The 15,941-nt window shown below is 55.3% G+C and overlaps 1 protein-coding gene across 2 annotated transcripts in view; it reads left to right on the top strand.

Moving 5' to 3' along the window:
* The window catches only part of SPOCK2 (SPARC (osteonectin), cwcv and kazal like domains proteoglycan 2), a 29,847-nt gene extending 15,786 nt beyond the window's left edge, over positions 1-14,061 (top strand). For both annotated transcript variants that reach the window (XM_058436328.1, XM_032139504.2), the window contains 9 exons: positions 680-725; positions 970-1,084; positions 2,720-2,834; positions 4,822-4,936; positions 5,389-5,508; positions 6,002-6,220; positions 8,883-8,945; positions 9,961-10,098; positions 10,204-14,061. In XM_058436328.1, the coding sequence (XP_058292311.1) occupies positions 680-725; positions 970-1,084; positions 2,720-2,834; positions 4,822-4,936; positions 5,389-5,508; positions 6,002-6,220; positions 8,883-8,945; positions 9,961-10,098; positions 10,204-10,349 (1,077 nt within the window). In that variant the 3' untranslated portion in view covers positions 10,350-14,061. The remainder of the gene's footprint in view (positions 1-679; positions 726-969; positions 1,085-2,719; positions 2,835-4,821; positions 4,937-5,388; positions 5,509-6,001; positions 6,221-8,882; positions 8,946-9,960; positions 10,099-10,203) is intronic.
* Positions 14,062-15,941: the final 1,880 nt, after the last annotated feature.

The following is a 15,941-nucleotide window of genomic DNA, read 5'->3' as shown; positions in this document are numbered from 1 at the left end:
GCACCTCGGACATCTGTCCTGGTGGTGGGGCTGGGGCTGGGCTGGGAACGGAGTGGAGGTGCCCCACCCTCTCAAAGCCACGGGCCCCTGCTACTCCTAAGGCCAGTCTTAAGCTCTGTGGTGAAGACATAAGAATACTGGCCTCTTATTGGGGTTCCTGGGGGTCAAAGGAACACAGCCATCGAAGGCCATTGCTCGGCCACATGATGAGGCGGGGGACCCTAGGAACGCCAGAGGGCCTCACACTGATATCCCCATCTTTCTCCCTTTCTCCTCCTCCTCCGTTTTCCATGGCCTGCTGCTGTTCCCTGATCTCCAGGAAGTGGAGGTGAGTACTGCCCGGGGCCCCACTCTGTGTGGTCTCTGCAGAGCACACCCCCTCCTCTCCTGTCCCTCCACACCCTCACTCTGACTTGCCTTCCCTGCCAGCATCCAGTGTGGCATGGGGGCAATCAGGAGCTCACGGGAGAGGCTGGAAAGGATTCTGGACATGGGTTTACAGGGATAGAGGTGTGGGGGAGGCAGCTGGCAGGGCCTGGATGGACAGGGGTCAGCCACCAGGATGACAGCCATTGGCACATGACATCGCTGGCCCAGGCCTCTCCTCGGCCCCGCAGTTGAACCTCTCGGATATGGATCTTAGCCTTTCCCTTCTCCCTTGTCCCTCTCTGTCCTCTAGGATGACTATATCAAGAGCTGGGAGGACAATCAGCAAGGAGATGAAGGTAACATGACTCTCCCGGCAGGGGGAGGTGACTGACACGTGTGAAGACTTGAGACCAGAGGGCAAGCCCTGAGCCCGCTTGGGGGCTCCTTGAACAGCCAGGCCCCGGTGGGGATGGGACTTCTGAGCTCAGGAGCTCTGGTTATCAAGGGCTGCTGGAGGGAGAGGCCTCCCAGCTCAGAAGTGGGGCTGGAGGTTCCTGGGTTCTCCCAGGTGACCTGTGTCCTGACTCTGTGCCCCTGCAGCCCTGGATACCACCAAGGACCCCTGCCAGAAGGTGAAATGCAGCCGCCACAAGGTGTGCATAGCCCAGGGCTACCAGCGGGCCATGTGCATCAGTCGCAAGAAGCTGGAGCACAGGTGAGAGGTTTGGGGAGGTGGGAGCCCTGGAAGGGGTGTGTTCAAAGAGCAAGGGCTCAACTGACCCTCTCCTTATGAATTAGCCATCTACTGCTGTTAAATAAATTTAAAACTTAGTGCTTAAAACAGCAAATATGTATTATCTCACATCGTTTCTGAGGGTTGGAATCCAGAAGTGGTTCTCTTAGATGGTTCTGGCTCTGGGTCTGTCTTGAGGTTATAATCAAGGTGCTGGCTGGGGCTGTTTCATCTGAAAGCTTGTCGGGCTGGAGGATCCACTTCTAAGCTCACTCTTATGCTCTTGGTGGGAGGCCTCAGTTCCTGGTCATGTGGACCCCTCCATAGGGATGCTTGAGTGTCCTCACAACATGGCGGCTGCCCTCACCTAAAGTAAGTCATTCAAGAGATGAGCGAGGAGAAAGCCACACCATATGAGAACAATTACCAAACACTGTGGGATCCAGGGAAAGTCACATCTCCTTTTTGGGCCTTGATGTAGTATCTCTAAGACAAATAGGTTAGACCATATAATTTGAGGAGGAGAAAGGAGTGAGGGACATTTAAGGAAGCCTTAGCTCCAGCTGGGTGCAGTGGCTCCTGCCTGTAATCCCATCACTTTGGGAAGCTGAGGCAGGTGGATCACCTAAGGTTAGGAGTTTGAGACCAGCCTGACCAATATGGTGAAACCCCATCTCTACTAAAAATACAAAATTAGCTGGGCATGGTCGCTTGTGCCTGTAGTCCCAGATACTCATGTGGCTGAGACAGGAGAATTGCTTGAACCTGGGAGGCAGAGGTTGCAGTGAGCCGAGATCACGCCGCCACCGCATTCCAGCCTGGGTGACAGAGTGAGACTCCGTCTCAAAAAAAAAAAAAAAAAAAAAAGGAAGTCTTAGCTCCAGCCCAAGGACAAGGCTCCGCCTTGGCTCCAAGACCCTGGAAAAGGTTCCAGTTCCCTCCCTTCTTTCCTGAATCATAGAAGATGAAAGAGGGGGTTGCAGTCTTCGAAGGCTGCAGGGGCGTGGCCGGTAATGTAATGCATGAAGAGTGCTTGGTCACGGGCCGCTCTGTGGAGCACAGGCATGGTGGAAAGCAGGCAGCTGCTTCTTGGTCCTGGTCTATTACAGCTATGTAGGAATGCAGGTCCAGGACTCCTATGCTTCCATTTTTCAAAGAAAGGCCAAGAATCCAGGTATTTATGTGATCTCTCCCATTTGGTAAACGTTAGTGCATAAATAACTCAATTAAAAAAAAAAAAACACTTGGTGGCCAAGTATGGCCCAGAGGTCATCAGTTTGCAACCTCAGATTTGGTCTGACCCCCTAAGTGAAGTGTGACTCCCTTTTACCTCTGGCCGTCAGACCTGGAGTTGCTACCTGAAGGCCCCATGGGACTCAGTGACTCCTGGAAGAAGGGAAGCTGGGGGAATTTATGCCCTGCTCAGTTGGTTCCACCCTTCTGAGCTGGAGGAGGGTCTGGTAGCAGTGTGGGGAGGGTGGGCAGGGGCAGGAAGAGGCTGATCTGCTGGAGATTGCTGCTGCCTTCCTGTTGGAACAGGTCTCCTCAGCCCTCCCTTCCCCTGCTCCTTCCTCACTGTCACCTCCGCCCTGGTGTGCTCCCCACCTTCTCCTGTAGGATCAAGCAGCCGACCGTGAAACTCCATGGAAACAAAGACTCCATCTGCAAGCCCTGCCACATGGCCCAGCTTGCCTCTGTCTGCGGCTCAGATGGCCACACTTACAGCTCTGTGGTGAGGAGCCCGGGCCCCAGGTAGGGTGGGGATGGAGTCACCTGAGGCCACAGGAAGCAGAAAGGATGACTCAGCTGGGGCCTCCGGAGGGGTTTCTAGGACTGAGGTGGGGCCAGATGGCAAGGTCAGTGCGTTCAATGCAGCCAGCCGTACTGGGGCCACCTGCAGCCCTGGCTGGGACTATCTGAGAGTTGGAGCCAGACTCTGTCTGTCCCTGACCTCAGACAGGTGCAGGTGGGGAGTGGGGCCTGGAAGAGACACTATGGTCAGGTAACTGCAAGTCAAAGGAACTGAGAGAAGACCTCAGCCAAGTGTGGAGGGCTGTGGAAGAAGCAGCTCTGGCATCCAATTGTTAGGGAGGGACGAAAGGAGGATTTCCACAGGGAGGCGCCAGTGTTCACCAGTGAGCAGGGGCCTTCTGGGGCAGCAGGAAATAATCCTCCATAAGAAGGCGATGGAAGAAGGAACTGATTGAGAGAATGAATTTGCACCTTATGTGGATTTTTGTGAGGATTTCAGGAGACAATATTTGAGAAAGCATTTTAAAAATTTTAGGCTGGTCACGGTGGCTCACTCCGGCAACCCCCAGCACTTTGAGAGGCTGAGACGGGTGGATTGCTTGAATCCAGGAGTTTGAGACCAGCCTGGGGAACATAGTGAGACCCTGTCTCTACAAAAAATACAAAAATTAGCTGGGTGTGGTGGTGTGTGCCTGTGATTCCAGCTATCTGAGAGGCTGAGGGGGAGGCCAGGAGTTCGAGGCTGTAGTGAGCCATGATTGCACCACTGCACTCCAGCCTGGGTGACAGAGTGAGACCTTGTCTCAAAAAAAAAAAAAAAAAAGTAACATGGAAATGCAGGTGCTGATAATGAATGTTTTTACTGGCAACAAGGAGTCGGGAATTGCTTGGTTTGGGAGGGCACTGACAGGAGGCTTGGGGTGGGTGTCAGAGCTGAGGGGCCTTCTTGGAGTGAGATGCAGATTTCAGTCACCCGCTGTGGGTGATGATTGACATTGCTGTGGGGATGAGGTCATCCAGGGAGAAGAAAGGGAGGAGAGAGAGAGAGAATGAGCAAGAGGCCAGGGCAGAGGCTGCATTTAGGAGGTGAGAGGGGTGCAGGGGAGCTGGCAGAGCTGGCAGAGGGGAGGAGGAGAAGAAGAGGAGCTAGTGTCCCACAACCCAAGGCCAGGTCTGGGCAGGACGCTGCAGTGTGGTCCAGTCCAGGGGTCACGCTGTCCTTTAGGGAGGTGGAGGTCGGCAGGAAGTCTGGCTTTCATCCCGGCTCATGGCCTTGGGCAAGTCACTGGGCCTCTGTGCGCCTTGCTGTTCTCTGCTGAGCAGGAGAAACCCAAGCCTCCCAAGTGAGATAATGTTGTCGAGCGCTGTGATGACCCGCTTCCCATTAGCAGCCGCCCCATGAGAAGAAGGAGATATGACCAGGAGAAAGGGCCCTGGTCAGAACCTGGCTTTCGCAGGCAGCCGTGGCAGAAGCAGTTCTTAGCGAAGGCCGAGGAATTGTTAGATGCTCCATAGGCGGTGCTATGTCCTATCAGGAGAACTGAGAAAAGTCCACTGGGGTGACTGTGGGGAGATCATTGAGGGAAGGGCTGATGACTGATTACAGAGGGACCAAGGAACAGGCCATGAGAGCCACGGGGGCAACAGACAGCTAACACAGGGGAGGGGCGACAGAGGCAGGGGAGGGGAGACAGGTGTCTGGGAGGGACAAATCCTCAGAGAGGGCCGAGCAGGTTCATGGGAGCCTGCGTGGCTAGGACCAGCTCTGGGCCCTGCTTCCCGGGCCCTGCTTCTCTCCACCGTGCACCTCAGTCTGCAGAGGGACCAAGAGGACCCTTCAGGCTATTCATGGGCACTCCATGGGGGGAGGCAGATGTGGCTGCCATGGGAGGCTTGAGGGTGTCCCCAGCTGTGGGGACCCCTGGGGCAAGCCCTCAGTCCCCTGTTCCACCTTTCCCCGTGTGCAGTGTAAGCTGGAGCAACAGGCGTGCCTGAGCAGCAAGCAGCTGGCAGTGCGATGCGAGGGCCCCTGCCCCTGCCCCACGGAGCAGGCTGCCACCTCCACCGCTGATGGCAAACCAGGTGAGGAGAGTGCTGGGCTACCAGGCTGAGGGTGCTGAAGGGCCACCTGGCACCTCCTTCAGGGCTCTAGGGTGGTAGAAGAGGTGTGCAGAGCAAGAGGGAAGTGGCAAAAATGCAGAAAGCTTGAGGGAGCTGTGAGGTCAGAGGCCCAGATTAACACAGAGCAGGAGGCTTGGGCTCAGCCCCCGTTTCTCCCCTGGGTGCCTGGAAGGTGGGCAGGGGAGGGACTCAGCCACAAGGAACCTGGGCTGTGTGTTTTTCATGCCAGGAAGGAGTGGGTGGTGGGAAATGGGAGAGGACTCGAGAGGAAGCCCCTGATTTCCACCTTCCCTTCTGCTGCTGCCTCCCTGACCCCTGCCCAGCCTCCTGGCCTGTAGGGCAGGATCCCAGCCTGAGATTGACCTGCTGCTCCACCGCACATTCACCCTCCATGCCTTCTCTCTGTTCTGCAGAGACTTGCACCGGTCAGGACCTGGCTGACCTGGGAGATCGGCTGCGGGACTGGTTCCAGCTCCTTCATGAGAACTCCAAGCAGAATGGCTCAGCCAGCAGTGTAGCCAGCCCAGCCAGCGGTAGGAAGCTTGCTGCTCTGCCTGGAGGAGGGAGGGAGATAGGGAAGGGGCCGAGGACACAGGTGTATGCTGGGCCAGCCCGCCCTTGTTCCTTCCTGCCGGACTCTGGGCCCTACAATTTGGGCCCCAAAAGAACCTTCACCCCGAAGAAGTCGGCTTCCACCAGAGCAGGAGGGATACCGGTTAGCTAGTAGGAAGAACTTAACATGGGTGGAGGGAGCTTAAACCCTGACATGGGTAGCCCAGGGAAAGCAGGAATTCTTTTCCCTGAAGGGCTTTTAGAACAGGGTTTTGAATGGTTCAGGCATAGTCCTGTGTGGAGGTGGAAGGAAGGACCTTTGGCCATTCTCAAGTTTCTCAATCCCATGGTTAGATTGCAAGCTGCCCAGACCCAGAAGAGAGGGCTGGGGCTGATGGCGAGGTAGAGGGCTGGAGGGCTGGAGAAACGGTTGAATAGCCAGATGAAGCGTGCCTGAATCTGATCTTTTCCCAGGGCTGGACAAGAGCCTGGGGGCCAGCTGCAAGGACTCCATTGGCTGGATGTTCTCCAAGCTGGACACCAGTGCTGACCTCTTCCTGGACCAGACAGAGCTGGCCGCCATCAACCTGGACAAGTACGAGGTCTGCATCCGTCCCTTCTTCAACTCCTGTGACACCTACAAGGATGGCCGGGTCTCTACTGCTGAGTGGTGCTTCTGCTTCTGGAGGGAGAGTGAGTGCAGCCCCTCTACCAGGCCCCTGCCTCACCTGTGTGGGCTCTACCTGAAGTTCCAGGCTCTCTTGGGAAGTCAGAGTGGCTCTTTCTTGGCTACATCCCCAGGCCCGGCACTTTCCCAGCTTGCCCACTTCCTGCACTCCCTCAGGGCTTCATCCCTTAAGGCCCAGGGAAGCCAACACTTTCAGCTCCCTTCCTTGGCAGGCTCCCAGGCGGATCCAGATTTTGTGGGTCCTGAAGCTTATATACTTTTTAAGGTCTTCTTTAAGAAAGAGTTAAGAAAAAAATCCCAGCACTTTGGGAGGCCAAGGTGGGAGGATCATGTGACCCAGGAGTTGGAGACCAGCCCAAACAATACAGGGAGACCTCATCTGTATGAAAAAAAAAAAAAGCCAGGCATGGTGGCATGCATTTGTGGTCTCTGCCACTTGAGAGGCTGAGGTGGGAGGATCGCTTGAGCCTAGGAGGTCAAGGCTACAGCGAGCTGAGATTGTGCCAGTGCACTCCAGCCTGAGCAACAGAGCAAGAACCTATTAAAAAAAAAAAAAAAAAAAAAAGAAGGAAAGAAAGAGTATGAAAAACAACAAATGTAAACGTTCTGGGGCCCCTCAGAGGGCTTGGGAAGGGGCTGTACAAGTGAGGGTCTTAGAGCTGAAGATGCATTTGCTTCTCGGTGATTCTTCTTTTGGGCACATCTTAAATTTTGTGCCACCAATAAGTGATTACATACGTTGTCATCAGCCTTAGAGATGTGATGAAATTTCTCAGCTGAATATACCTGAAACTAGAGCTTTCGAACCAGAGTCATCTCGGGAAATTGAGGTCCCCAGGGCTCACCTGACCTGTGCGGCCGGAGCTGGGGAAGCCCTGGTGTTCCTCACTGGATGGTTCTCCCCATCTTGGTGGGGGATCGGCAGTCAGGGCCCAAAGCTTCAGCCCAGGCCCCACCATACGCTAGTCAGGGACCCCCGGCAAGTAACCAAATCTTTCTGAGTTCTGCTTCTTCATCCGCGTCAGGAAATAACAGTACCTATCTTGGAGCCTGTTGTGAGGATGAGCCAAGAAAATCTGTGCAGAGCACCGTGTAATTCACAAATCCCTCTGCAAATGTGTGGTATTGTGATCTGTTTCACCACTCTGACTGCCCAGCTCCTGCGACCTGCATCACTCCAGCACTTTGACTTTCTGGGCCTTTGAAGGCCACTCCATCCATTCTGTACAGCAGCTTTCTTGGGCAGGAGGCTGGGAACTGTCCTCATTTTACAACCAGGCAGGCTTCCAGCTTGGAGAGGTGGGGACTTCTCAAGGTCGCAGACAAGTTAGAGGCTGGCTGCCAGTTACAGTCATGCGTCACTTAATGAGGGGGATACATTCTGAGAAATGCATCATTAGGTGATTTCGTCACTGTGCAAGCATCATAGGAGTACTTACACAGACCTTGGTGGTTCAGCCTCCTGTGCACCTGGCCCATTGCCCCCAGGCTACAACCTGTGCAGCATGTTATGTGCTGAATACTGCAGGCAGTTGTAACACAATGGTAAGCATTTGTGCATCTAAACAGCTAAACGTAGACCGGGCATGGTGGCTCACTCCCGTAATCCCAGCACTTTGGGAGGCCGAGGTGGGTGGATCACCTGAGTTCAGGAGTTTGAGACCAGCCCGACCAACATGGTGAAATCCTGTCTCTACTAAAAATACAAAAATTAGCCAGGCATGGTGGCAGGTGCCTGTAATCCCAGCTACTTGGGAGGCTGAGGCAGGAGAATCACTTGAACCCGGGAGGCAGAGGTTGCAGTGAGCCAAGATTGCGCCATTGCACTCCAGCCTGGGCGACAAGAGCAAAACTCCATCTCAAAAAATAAAATAAGGCCGGGTGTAATGGCTCATGCCTGTAATCCCAGCACTTTGGGAGGCTGATTTGGGCAGATTATGAGGTCAGGAGATCGAGACCATCCGGGCTAACAGGGTGAAACCCCGTCTCTACTAAAAATACAAAAAATTAGCCAGGTGTGGTGGCAGGCACCTGTAGTCCCAGCTACTCGGGAGGCTAAGGCAGGAGAATGGCATGAACCTGGGAGGTGGAGCTTGCAGTGAGCCGAGATCACACCAATGCACTCCAGCCTGGGCGACACAGCAAGACTCCATCTCAAAAAAATAAATAAATAAAAAATAAAAATAAAATAAACCTAGCTAAACATAGAAAAGGTACAGCAAAAATAGTGTTGTAATCTTATGGGGCCACCATCCATTGTTGACTAAAGTGTCGTCGTGTAGCGCGTGGCTGTATTTTCAGGCCTGGGAGTTCTCTGTAACATTCCCCCTAGCATTAGGTTCCCCTGGGGTCTTTCATGCTTGGGTGTCTGTGTGTTCACCCTACCTCCTCTTCTGAATCCTGTTACTCCTCTCATGGGTCCCTAGAACTTCTTGGGGACCTCAGGTCATCCACAGCTGTGGGATGAGCTCCCCGAAATAGAAACTGGGTGTTTTCATGCCATAGAGCCCCTGTGCTTCCCACCCCTGCTGTGGGGCGGCCCCGTGTCAGAAAAGGGGTGTTTTCATCTTGCAGAGCCCCTGCCTGGGTCTCTAATCCTTGAAGGGCTCAGTGCATCCCCCCAGCACCAGGGGACAGCCCCATCAGAGGCTGCTTCTCTCCCCGCAGAGCCCCCCTGCCTGGCAGAGCTGGAGCGCGTCCAGATCCAGGAGGCCGCCAAGAAGAAGCCAGGTGAGGGGCCAGACCAGGCTCTCAGAGGAGGAGATGGGGACGGCTTCCCGGGTTCGTCTGAGACCCAGGGGCTCCAGCCTTGGGCCTCATGGCAGACGCGGAGCCCAGAGGAGGCCCTGGCCTAGGAAGACAGGAGAGGGATGCCCCCTTCCTGTGTCTATCCTTGTGGTGGGGCAGGGCCTCCCAATCCACTCCGGGAAAAGCGTGTTTTAGGCACTAATTTTATGCCCATCCATGCTGGAGCTAGAGTTTGGGATACAGAAGGATCCTGGAACCCTCCATTGAATTCAGTTTCCTTCAGCAAGGGTGTGACTAATGTTTGAGTGAGGCCGCTCCCTGAGAGACACTCACTCACGTGCTCCATAAACACCTGGGGGCCGGCCCCAGAGATACAACAGCAACAGACCCACCCCAACTCTGAGCGGATGGCAAGACAGACGCACTACCTGGCCTCATAACCCTTTAGCTCGGGCCAGTCGGGAAACACACAACACACAAATGGACACACTAAAAAGACAGAACTAGCAGTGTGACCTGTACACAGGCGCCCGGGAGCTTCAGCTGGGGGGCCTACAGGACAGCAAGTGGGCCCCGGAGGCAGGGCGGACTCAGAGTGGCTGGGAGGAGAAGGCTGTGCCTTCCTGGCAGGGGACAGCCAGGCCGGAGGAACTGTGGGAGGATGGAGAGTGTCAAACCTGGTGAAGTCAGACCGGCTGTCCTAGAAGACTTGGGCCACGGAGTCAGGGAAACTGATGGGGCGGCTGGGAGCTGGCACAGGGGCCTGAGCAGTGGTTCAAGGAAGCGGGTTTCCTCATCTCCAGCGAGTAGAGCTCGAAGAATTGCTGGCTGGTGTCCAGCCCTCGGCGTCTGGGCCTGTTGGGGGGTCAGCACCTGCTCTGGCTGGGCTCTAGGGGTGCGTAGACTTCTGCTCATGCATGAGGCCCTGAGGTCACCTCTCTGAGGGGCCCACAGCCTGGGCCCCTGCTCTGACCCTGCCTGGCACTGTGTCATTCAGGCATCTTCATCCCGAGCTGCGACGAGGATGGCTACTACCGGAAGATGCAGTGTGACCAGAGCAGCGGTGACTGCTGGTGTGTAGACCAGCTGGGCCTGGAGCTGACTGGCACGCGCACACATGGGAGCCCCGACTGCGGTAAGGGCTGGGCAGCTCGGGGCCTGCTGGGGGCCCTTGTCGTGGGATGCCGGGGGGTGCGTGCCAGAAGCTCCCTCACCCCCTGTTGGCTTGGTCCCTTCACAGATGACATCGTGGGCTTCTCGGGGGACTTTGGAAGTGGTGTCGGCTGGGAGGATGAGGAGGAGAAGGAGACGGAGGAAGCAGGCGAGGAGGCCGAGGAGGAGGAGGGCGAGGCAGGCGAGGCTGACGACGGGGGCTACATCTGGTAGACACCCTCAGGAGCCGGCGGCCAGTGGGGACTCAACAGCAGAGCTCTGAGCAGCAGTAGGCAGCTTCGAGAACGGATCCGGAAATGCAGTCAGAAGGACCCTGCTCCACCTGGGGGGACTGGGAGTGTGAGTGTGCATGGCATGTGTGTGGCACAGATGGCTGGGACGGGTGACAGTGTGAGTGCGTGTGTGCATGCGTGTGTGCATGCATGTGTGTATGTGTGTGTGTGTGTGTGTGTGTGTGTGTGGCATGCGCTGACAAATGTGTCCTTGATCCACACTGCTCCTGGCAGAGTGAGTCACCCAAAGGCCCCTTTGGCCTCCTTGTAGCTGTTTTCTTTCCTTTTGTTGTTGGTTTTAAAATGCATTCACACACAAATACAAATTGAAAGGTCAAAATCCATGAAATGAGATGCCCCCAGCCGTGTCCTCCAGCCCAGCCCTGACCCCTTGGTTTCTACCCTGGCTTGACCGGCCCCTGCCTGCCCTTCTCCCTCCCGCTTCTGAGATCAAGCTCTGGCCTGCGAGCCTGTCCCCATTGCAAAGGGGAGGGAGGGCAGGGAGCTGTCTACCGGCTGAGGTCCTCCCAAAACTGGGCCGACGTGGTGTGACATCCCCACCAGCCTCAGATGAGATGGGCCAGGACGCCCAGCCACAGCAAGCCCTGTCCATCTGCCAGATCCCCAAACACTAGAGAAACTCTCCTAACCCAAGGCAGGGAATGAAGGTGGCGGCGGTGGAGGAGGAGGGCAGCAGCCGAGAGGCCAGGGACGGGGTGCCTCGCCAAGCTGTCTGAGGTCTGTGCCAGGTGGCCCAGGTGGTGCAGGTAGAACAGGGTGAGGACAGGGTGTCGGCTCAGCGGGAGGAGGCTGTTGCTGCAGAGCCTGGGGGAGCTTTTAGGTGTTGAGATGGGGCAGCTCTGAATCCTAGACCCTGGAATAGCCTGTCCCTTTTCTCTAGGTCTCGTGGTGGAGCCATGGTCTGGGCTGCTCTCTTGGGGACACCGGGTGTTGGTTACACAGTTGACCTCTGCCTGGCTCCCTCTTGGTGCAACTCCTGCCTCCATCCCTCTTGCTGGGGTCCCCTCGTCCACTTGAGGGCGCCTGAGGGCCAGGAGCAGCAGGCGAGGAGCCTGGGTCTATGCTAAGGGGGTGTGTGCCCACCTCCTCCCTGACCCTTAATACTCCTGTCCTGCCCAGACCAACAGAGAGACCTGTCCCTGAGACTCTGGAGAGAAGCAGCTGTCGAAAGCTGCAGGCTTCCCACACTCTGAGACCATGATCTTCCTCCTGCCAGGGGAGAGCCACCCACAGGCCATGTCCAGCCCCACTTCCCTCAGCCCCCAGGGCTTCCTTCTGGCTCCTCTGAGGATTCCCTAGGGCTGCCCAAGCAGAGGGGCTTCCCCAAGCTCTGTTTTGAAGCCTGCAGTGTGGAAAAGTGAGAAGTCAGAGGGAACAGGACAGGTGCAGCCGGGCTCTGAGGCCACACCTCACACCTGGCTGTTCCCCAGCATCCCCTGAGCAGTGTGAGCTCAGATGAGAAGAGGCCCTGTGCATTTCTTTTGTTTGTTTGTTGCTGTTTTCCCCCACCCGTCCAGTTCTCCTCAGCAAAGCAAATTCCTTAACACCTTTGGTGGAGAATTTCTTACCCAGACTTGGGGCTGTGATGCCCTTCAGTGCATGGTGAGTGCAGCGTGTGTGCGTGTGCCTGTGTGTGAACCTGGGGGCCATCCTGGTGGCCTGGGAGTGTGAGGAGGGGCCCCCTGCGTGCTGGGTGGGTGGCGGGTGTGGGGTCAATGCAGTGAGGCTCTCTGGGTGAGGCTCCCAATCTGGCAGTCCCTAGCCTCCCAGCATCTGCGAGCATCTGTTGGACTTTACAGAAGAGCCTCACCCCATCTGCCCCTCACTCTGCCCTGGAATCAACATCTTCCGAGTCCTTCTTGGGGGAAATAGCAGAGCCCCACTTAGCTCCATAAACTGCTTCCCATTCCGCAGCCCAGTTCTGATTGTCGAGGTGTCGCGTCGTTCCAGGTCCCCTCTTTCTCCTGTCCTCTCTCTGTCCTTCACCTCCCCCTCCAGCCCCGGCTCAGTTCAGGGAAATGCTGTTCCACATCAGCCCTCTGCTCTCTGAGGCAGCCGCGCCTCTGACTCGGAGCTACTTGAAACTTCTGCTCTTGCTAGGATTGGAGTCTACCTATCTCTTTCCTTTGCCCCAGCTGGAGTTCCGGAACTTTCCTCCTCGGGGTAGGGGTGGGGGTTGTTAAGGATGCTGGGGGGGCCTGGGGAAGGAAGGAGTTCAGAGGAAGGGTGTCCCCTGTCCTCTTGATGTCACCCTCTGCTCCTGGGGCACGTGCTCTCTCTGTCTCTGGGTCTTCTGGCTGTGCACGTTTGTGTGTCCTTGTAAATATGTTTTAGGAAGAAAGCAAAAGGGATTGAACTAGCCTCTGGCAGGATTGCAGGGGTCCAGCCTTGCCTGTCTCCGAAGCCCCCACACTGCCTTTCGCCCCACTGAGACTGGGCCCCTCAAAAGGTAGACAAAACAGCAGCTCCCAGTGGGGCTGAAGGTTGGCCTCAAAGTGGCTTTTTGTTAGACAAGGTTAGAGTTTCCTCATGAGCAAGGTTGCAGATTGGTCCTTCCTCAGCTCCTTGATTTGTGACCTTGACCAAGGGGCCTGCCACCCAGCCCCTCCAGCGCCCTCTCCTCGATGCCTGGCTCCTTCCTGCCCCCACTCCCCTGGCTTAGGCAGGTAGGGGAATTAGGGCCATGCTGGAAGAAGCTTAACCATGTGTTCGAAGAACGGTTTCTTGCTTGCTTGGTCCTGGAACTCCCCTGGCTGCCCCAGGCCTCCTTGGCCCATGGGTGCTGGGGGAGGTGGATGTCAGATCTGGTAGGTTGGAGCAGAGAAAATAAATGTGCCTTGAGAGACCACTCAGAGAGGGTCCAAGGGTGATGGAGAAGGAAGCATGGCCTGGGAGCTTGGAAGGGAGGGGCAGTGGGTGGCGGCATCTTGACTGCCCTCTGTTGTCCCACACGTCGGGGGTGGTCACCCCACTTCACTCCGGCCCACCTGACTTCAGCCTTCCATGAGCTTCACCTGCTTCCAACTTCACCTTGGAGGGGATGGGGTCCGTTGGCATCAACATGGGGACCCTCTGCTTCACCAAAGCCAGAGCCCTCAGCCCTTGGGGAGAACAAATGGCTGAGCTTTGATACCTGGGGTCATCGAGAGGCTGCGGGCTGGCGGCAGTCCCAGGGGAGAGATACCGCAGAAGGAGACCCAGACATCCCGAGGAAGTTCCCAGCAGAGCAAACTGCTTTCCAGCCTGAAGCCTGCTTCAACTGTGTGATGTGCAATAACTGAGCTTAGAGTTAGGAATTGTGTTCAAGTGCTTGGATTTCTGTCTGTAGATTTAACTGCTGAAATCATATCTCTCAGTAATTTTAGATGTCTTTAAAAAAATTGAAAAACAAAGTGTTAGACTGTGTGTGTGCGTTGATGGGCACTCAAGCGTCCCGTGAGTCATCCAGCCCTGCCTTTCCCCTGCGCCCCCATCCCCTCACGTCCCGCCCCGCCTCCACTTGGGGACCCTGCCTTGTGTCGTCTTTATCTGCCTATTACTCAGCCTAAGGAAACAAGTACACTCCACACATGCATAAAGGAAATCAAATGTTATTTTTAAGAAAATGGAAAATAAAAACTTTATAAACACCATCTGCTGGTAATACTCTGATTATTCTTACCCTTGGTATTATTTTTCACAAAAACAGCATTTATGGCTGGGCGCAGTGGCTCACACCTATAATCCCAGCACTTTGGGAGGCTGAGGCAGGACAATTCCTTGAGCCCGGGAGTTTGATACTGGCCTAGGCAACATAGTGAGACCCTGTATCTATCAAAACAATTTTCTTTTTTTTTTAATTAGGCTGGGAAGGAGCGGCAGTGGGTGAGGTTAAGGATTGCTTGAGCCTAGGAGGTTGAGGTTGCAGTGAGCTATGGTTGTGCCACTGCATTCTAGCCTGGGCAACAGAGGGAGACTATCTCTAAAAAGATAAAAATACCATACAGTACAATTCAGTGGCATTTAGTACATTCGCAGTGTCATACAGCCGCCACCATGATCCAGCTCCAGAGCATTTTTATCCAGGGTCTGAGCTTTTCAAAGACTTCAACCACCTCTTAGCAAACGGCTTGTGAGAAAGGTAAAACCAATTGAGACAGCGCCGTCAGTGGAGTACGTATCGGGCCCTTACATGCTTGTCAGCGTTATGATTCTAATTTTTAAATTTTTTTTTGAGACGGAGTCTCGCTCTGTCGCCCAGGCTGGAGTGCAGTGGCGCGATCTTGGCTCACTGCCACCTCCACTTCCCAGGTTCAAGTGATTATCCTGCCTCAGTCTCCCAAGTAGCTGGGACTACAGGCACCCGCCACCATGCCTGACTAATTTTGTATTTTTAGTAGAGATGGGGTTTCACCATGTTGGCCAGGCTGGTCTCGAACTGCTGACCTCTAGTGATCTTCCCATGCCGGCCTCCCAAAGTGCTGGGATTACAGGCATGAGCCACCATGCCCGGCCCATGATTCTATTTTTTTATGTATTTTTATTTTTTATTTTTTTTTTTGAGACAGAGTCTTGCTCTGTTGCTCAGGCTCGAGTGCAGTGGTGCAGTCTTGGCTCACTGCAACCTCCGTCTCCCCGCTTCAAGCGATTCTCCTGCCTCAGCCGCCCAAGTAGCTGGGACTACAGGTGTGTGCCACCATACCCGGCTAATTTCTGTATTTTTAGTAGAGTCAGGGTTTCACTCTGTTGGCCAGGCTGATCTGCCCACCTCAGCCTCCCAAAGTCCTGGGATTACAAGCGTGAGCCGCCACGCCTGGCCAGTGTGGCAGAAGAATACCTAAATGTCTTGCTTTTATTTCTGGGATTATCTGAGCTGGGGGACTGTCGTCATTATTCTGTGACTTTTCTTCTCTTGGGCCTTGCCCACCCCTCACTAGACGTGTCCCTTAACAAGTCCTTTTGCGGTGTGGAGGGGGATGGAATCTGGGCACAGGAGCTCTAATCTTTAGCCCAGGAGCTTGCTAACTGTGGCCTTGGGCCAGGATCTGATGGATGGGTCACCTGTGGTAACCAGCCCCCATGCTTTCCAAAGAGTGAAAACAAGCCCCCGGTGCCAGCTTGCAGCCAGGGCAGGCTCTGCCCATCTGGCTTAGGAAGGGAGCTTTTCTGCCATTCATTGTGTCTCGCTGCCACCAGCAAGCTCAGACTTGGAGGCTCAGGAGCTTTCTGGAAGGTGGTGTGAGGAGCGATGGGGTTTGCCAAGGGGCTACTTCCAGCATATAGGATGAAAGGGATGGTGATGAGAACAGCGGTTTCGGATTCGGAGCGGCTAGGAGGAGCCTGCAGCCTGCTGAGGGGGAGCCTTCTGAATGAGTGTCTTCAACCGTCAGCAAAATGTTGGCTTTTGTACCTGGCGGATTGACATTTGCTCAGGTGACGGGAAGCCAGAGGCCAGCCAGGGCCCTGGCTTCTGGAACAATCCTTCCATTGTCACCATGTCCTATCAACCTGGGTTCCCAGGGTTCCTTGGCCC

The sequence above is a fragment of the Hylobates moloch genome, unplaced genomic scaffold, assembly GCF_009828535.3.
Source record: "Hylobates moloch isolate HMO894 unplaced genomic scaffold, HMol_V3 SCAFFOLD_3, whole genome shotgun sequence".
NCBI lineage: Eukaryota > Metazoa > Chordata > Mammalia > Primates > Hylobatidae > Hylobates > Hylobates moloch.
The sequence above is the reverse complement of the archived record's forward strand: the minus strand, read 5'-3'. Positions and strand labels throughout refer to the sequence as shown.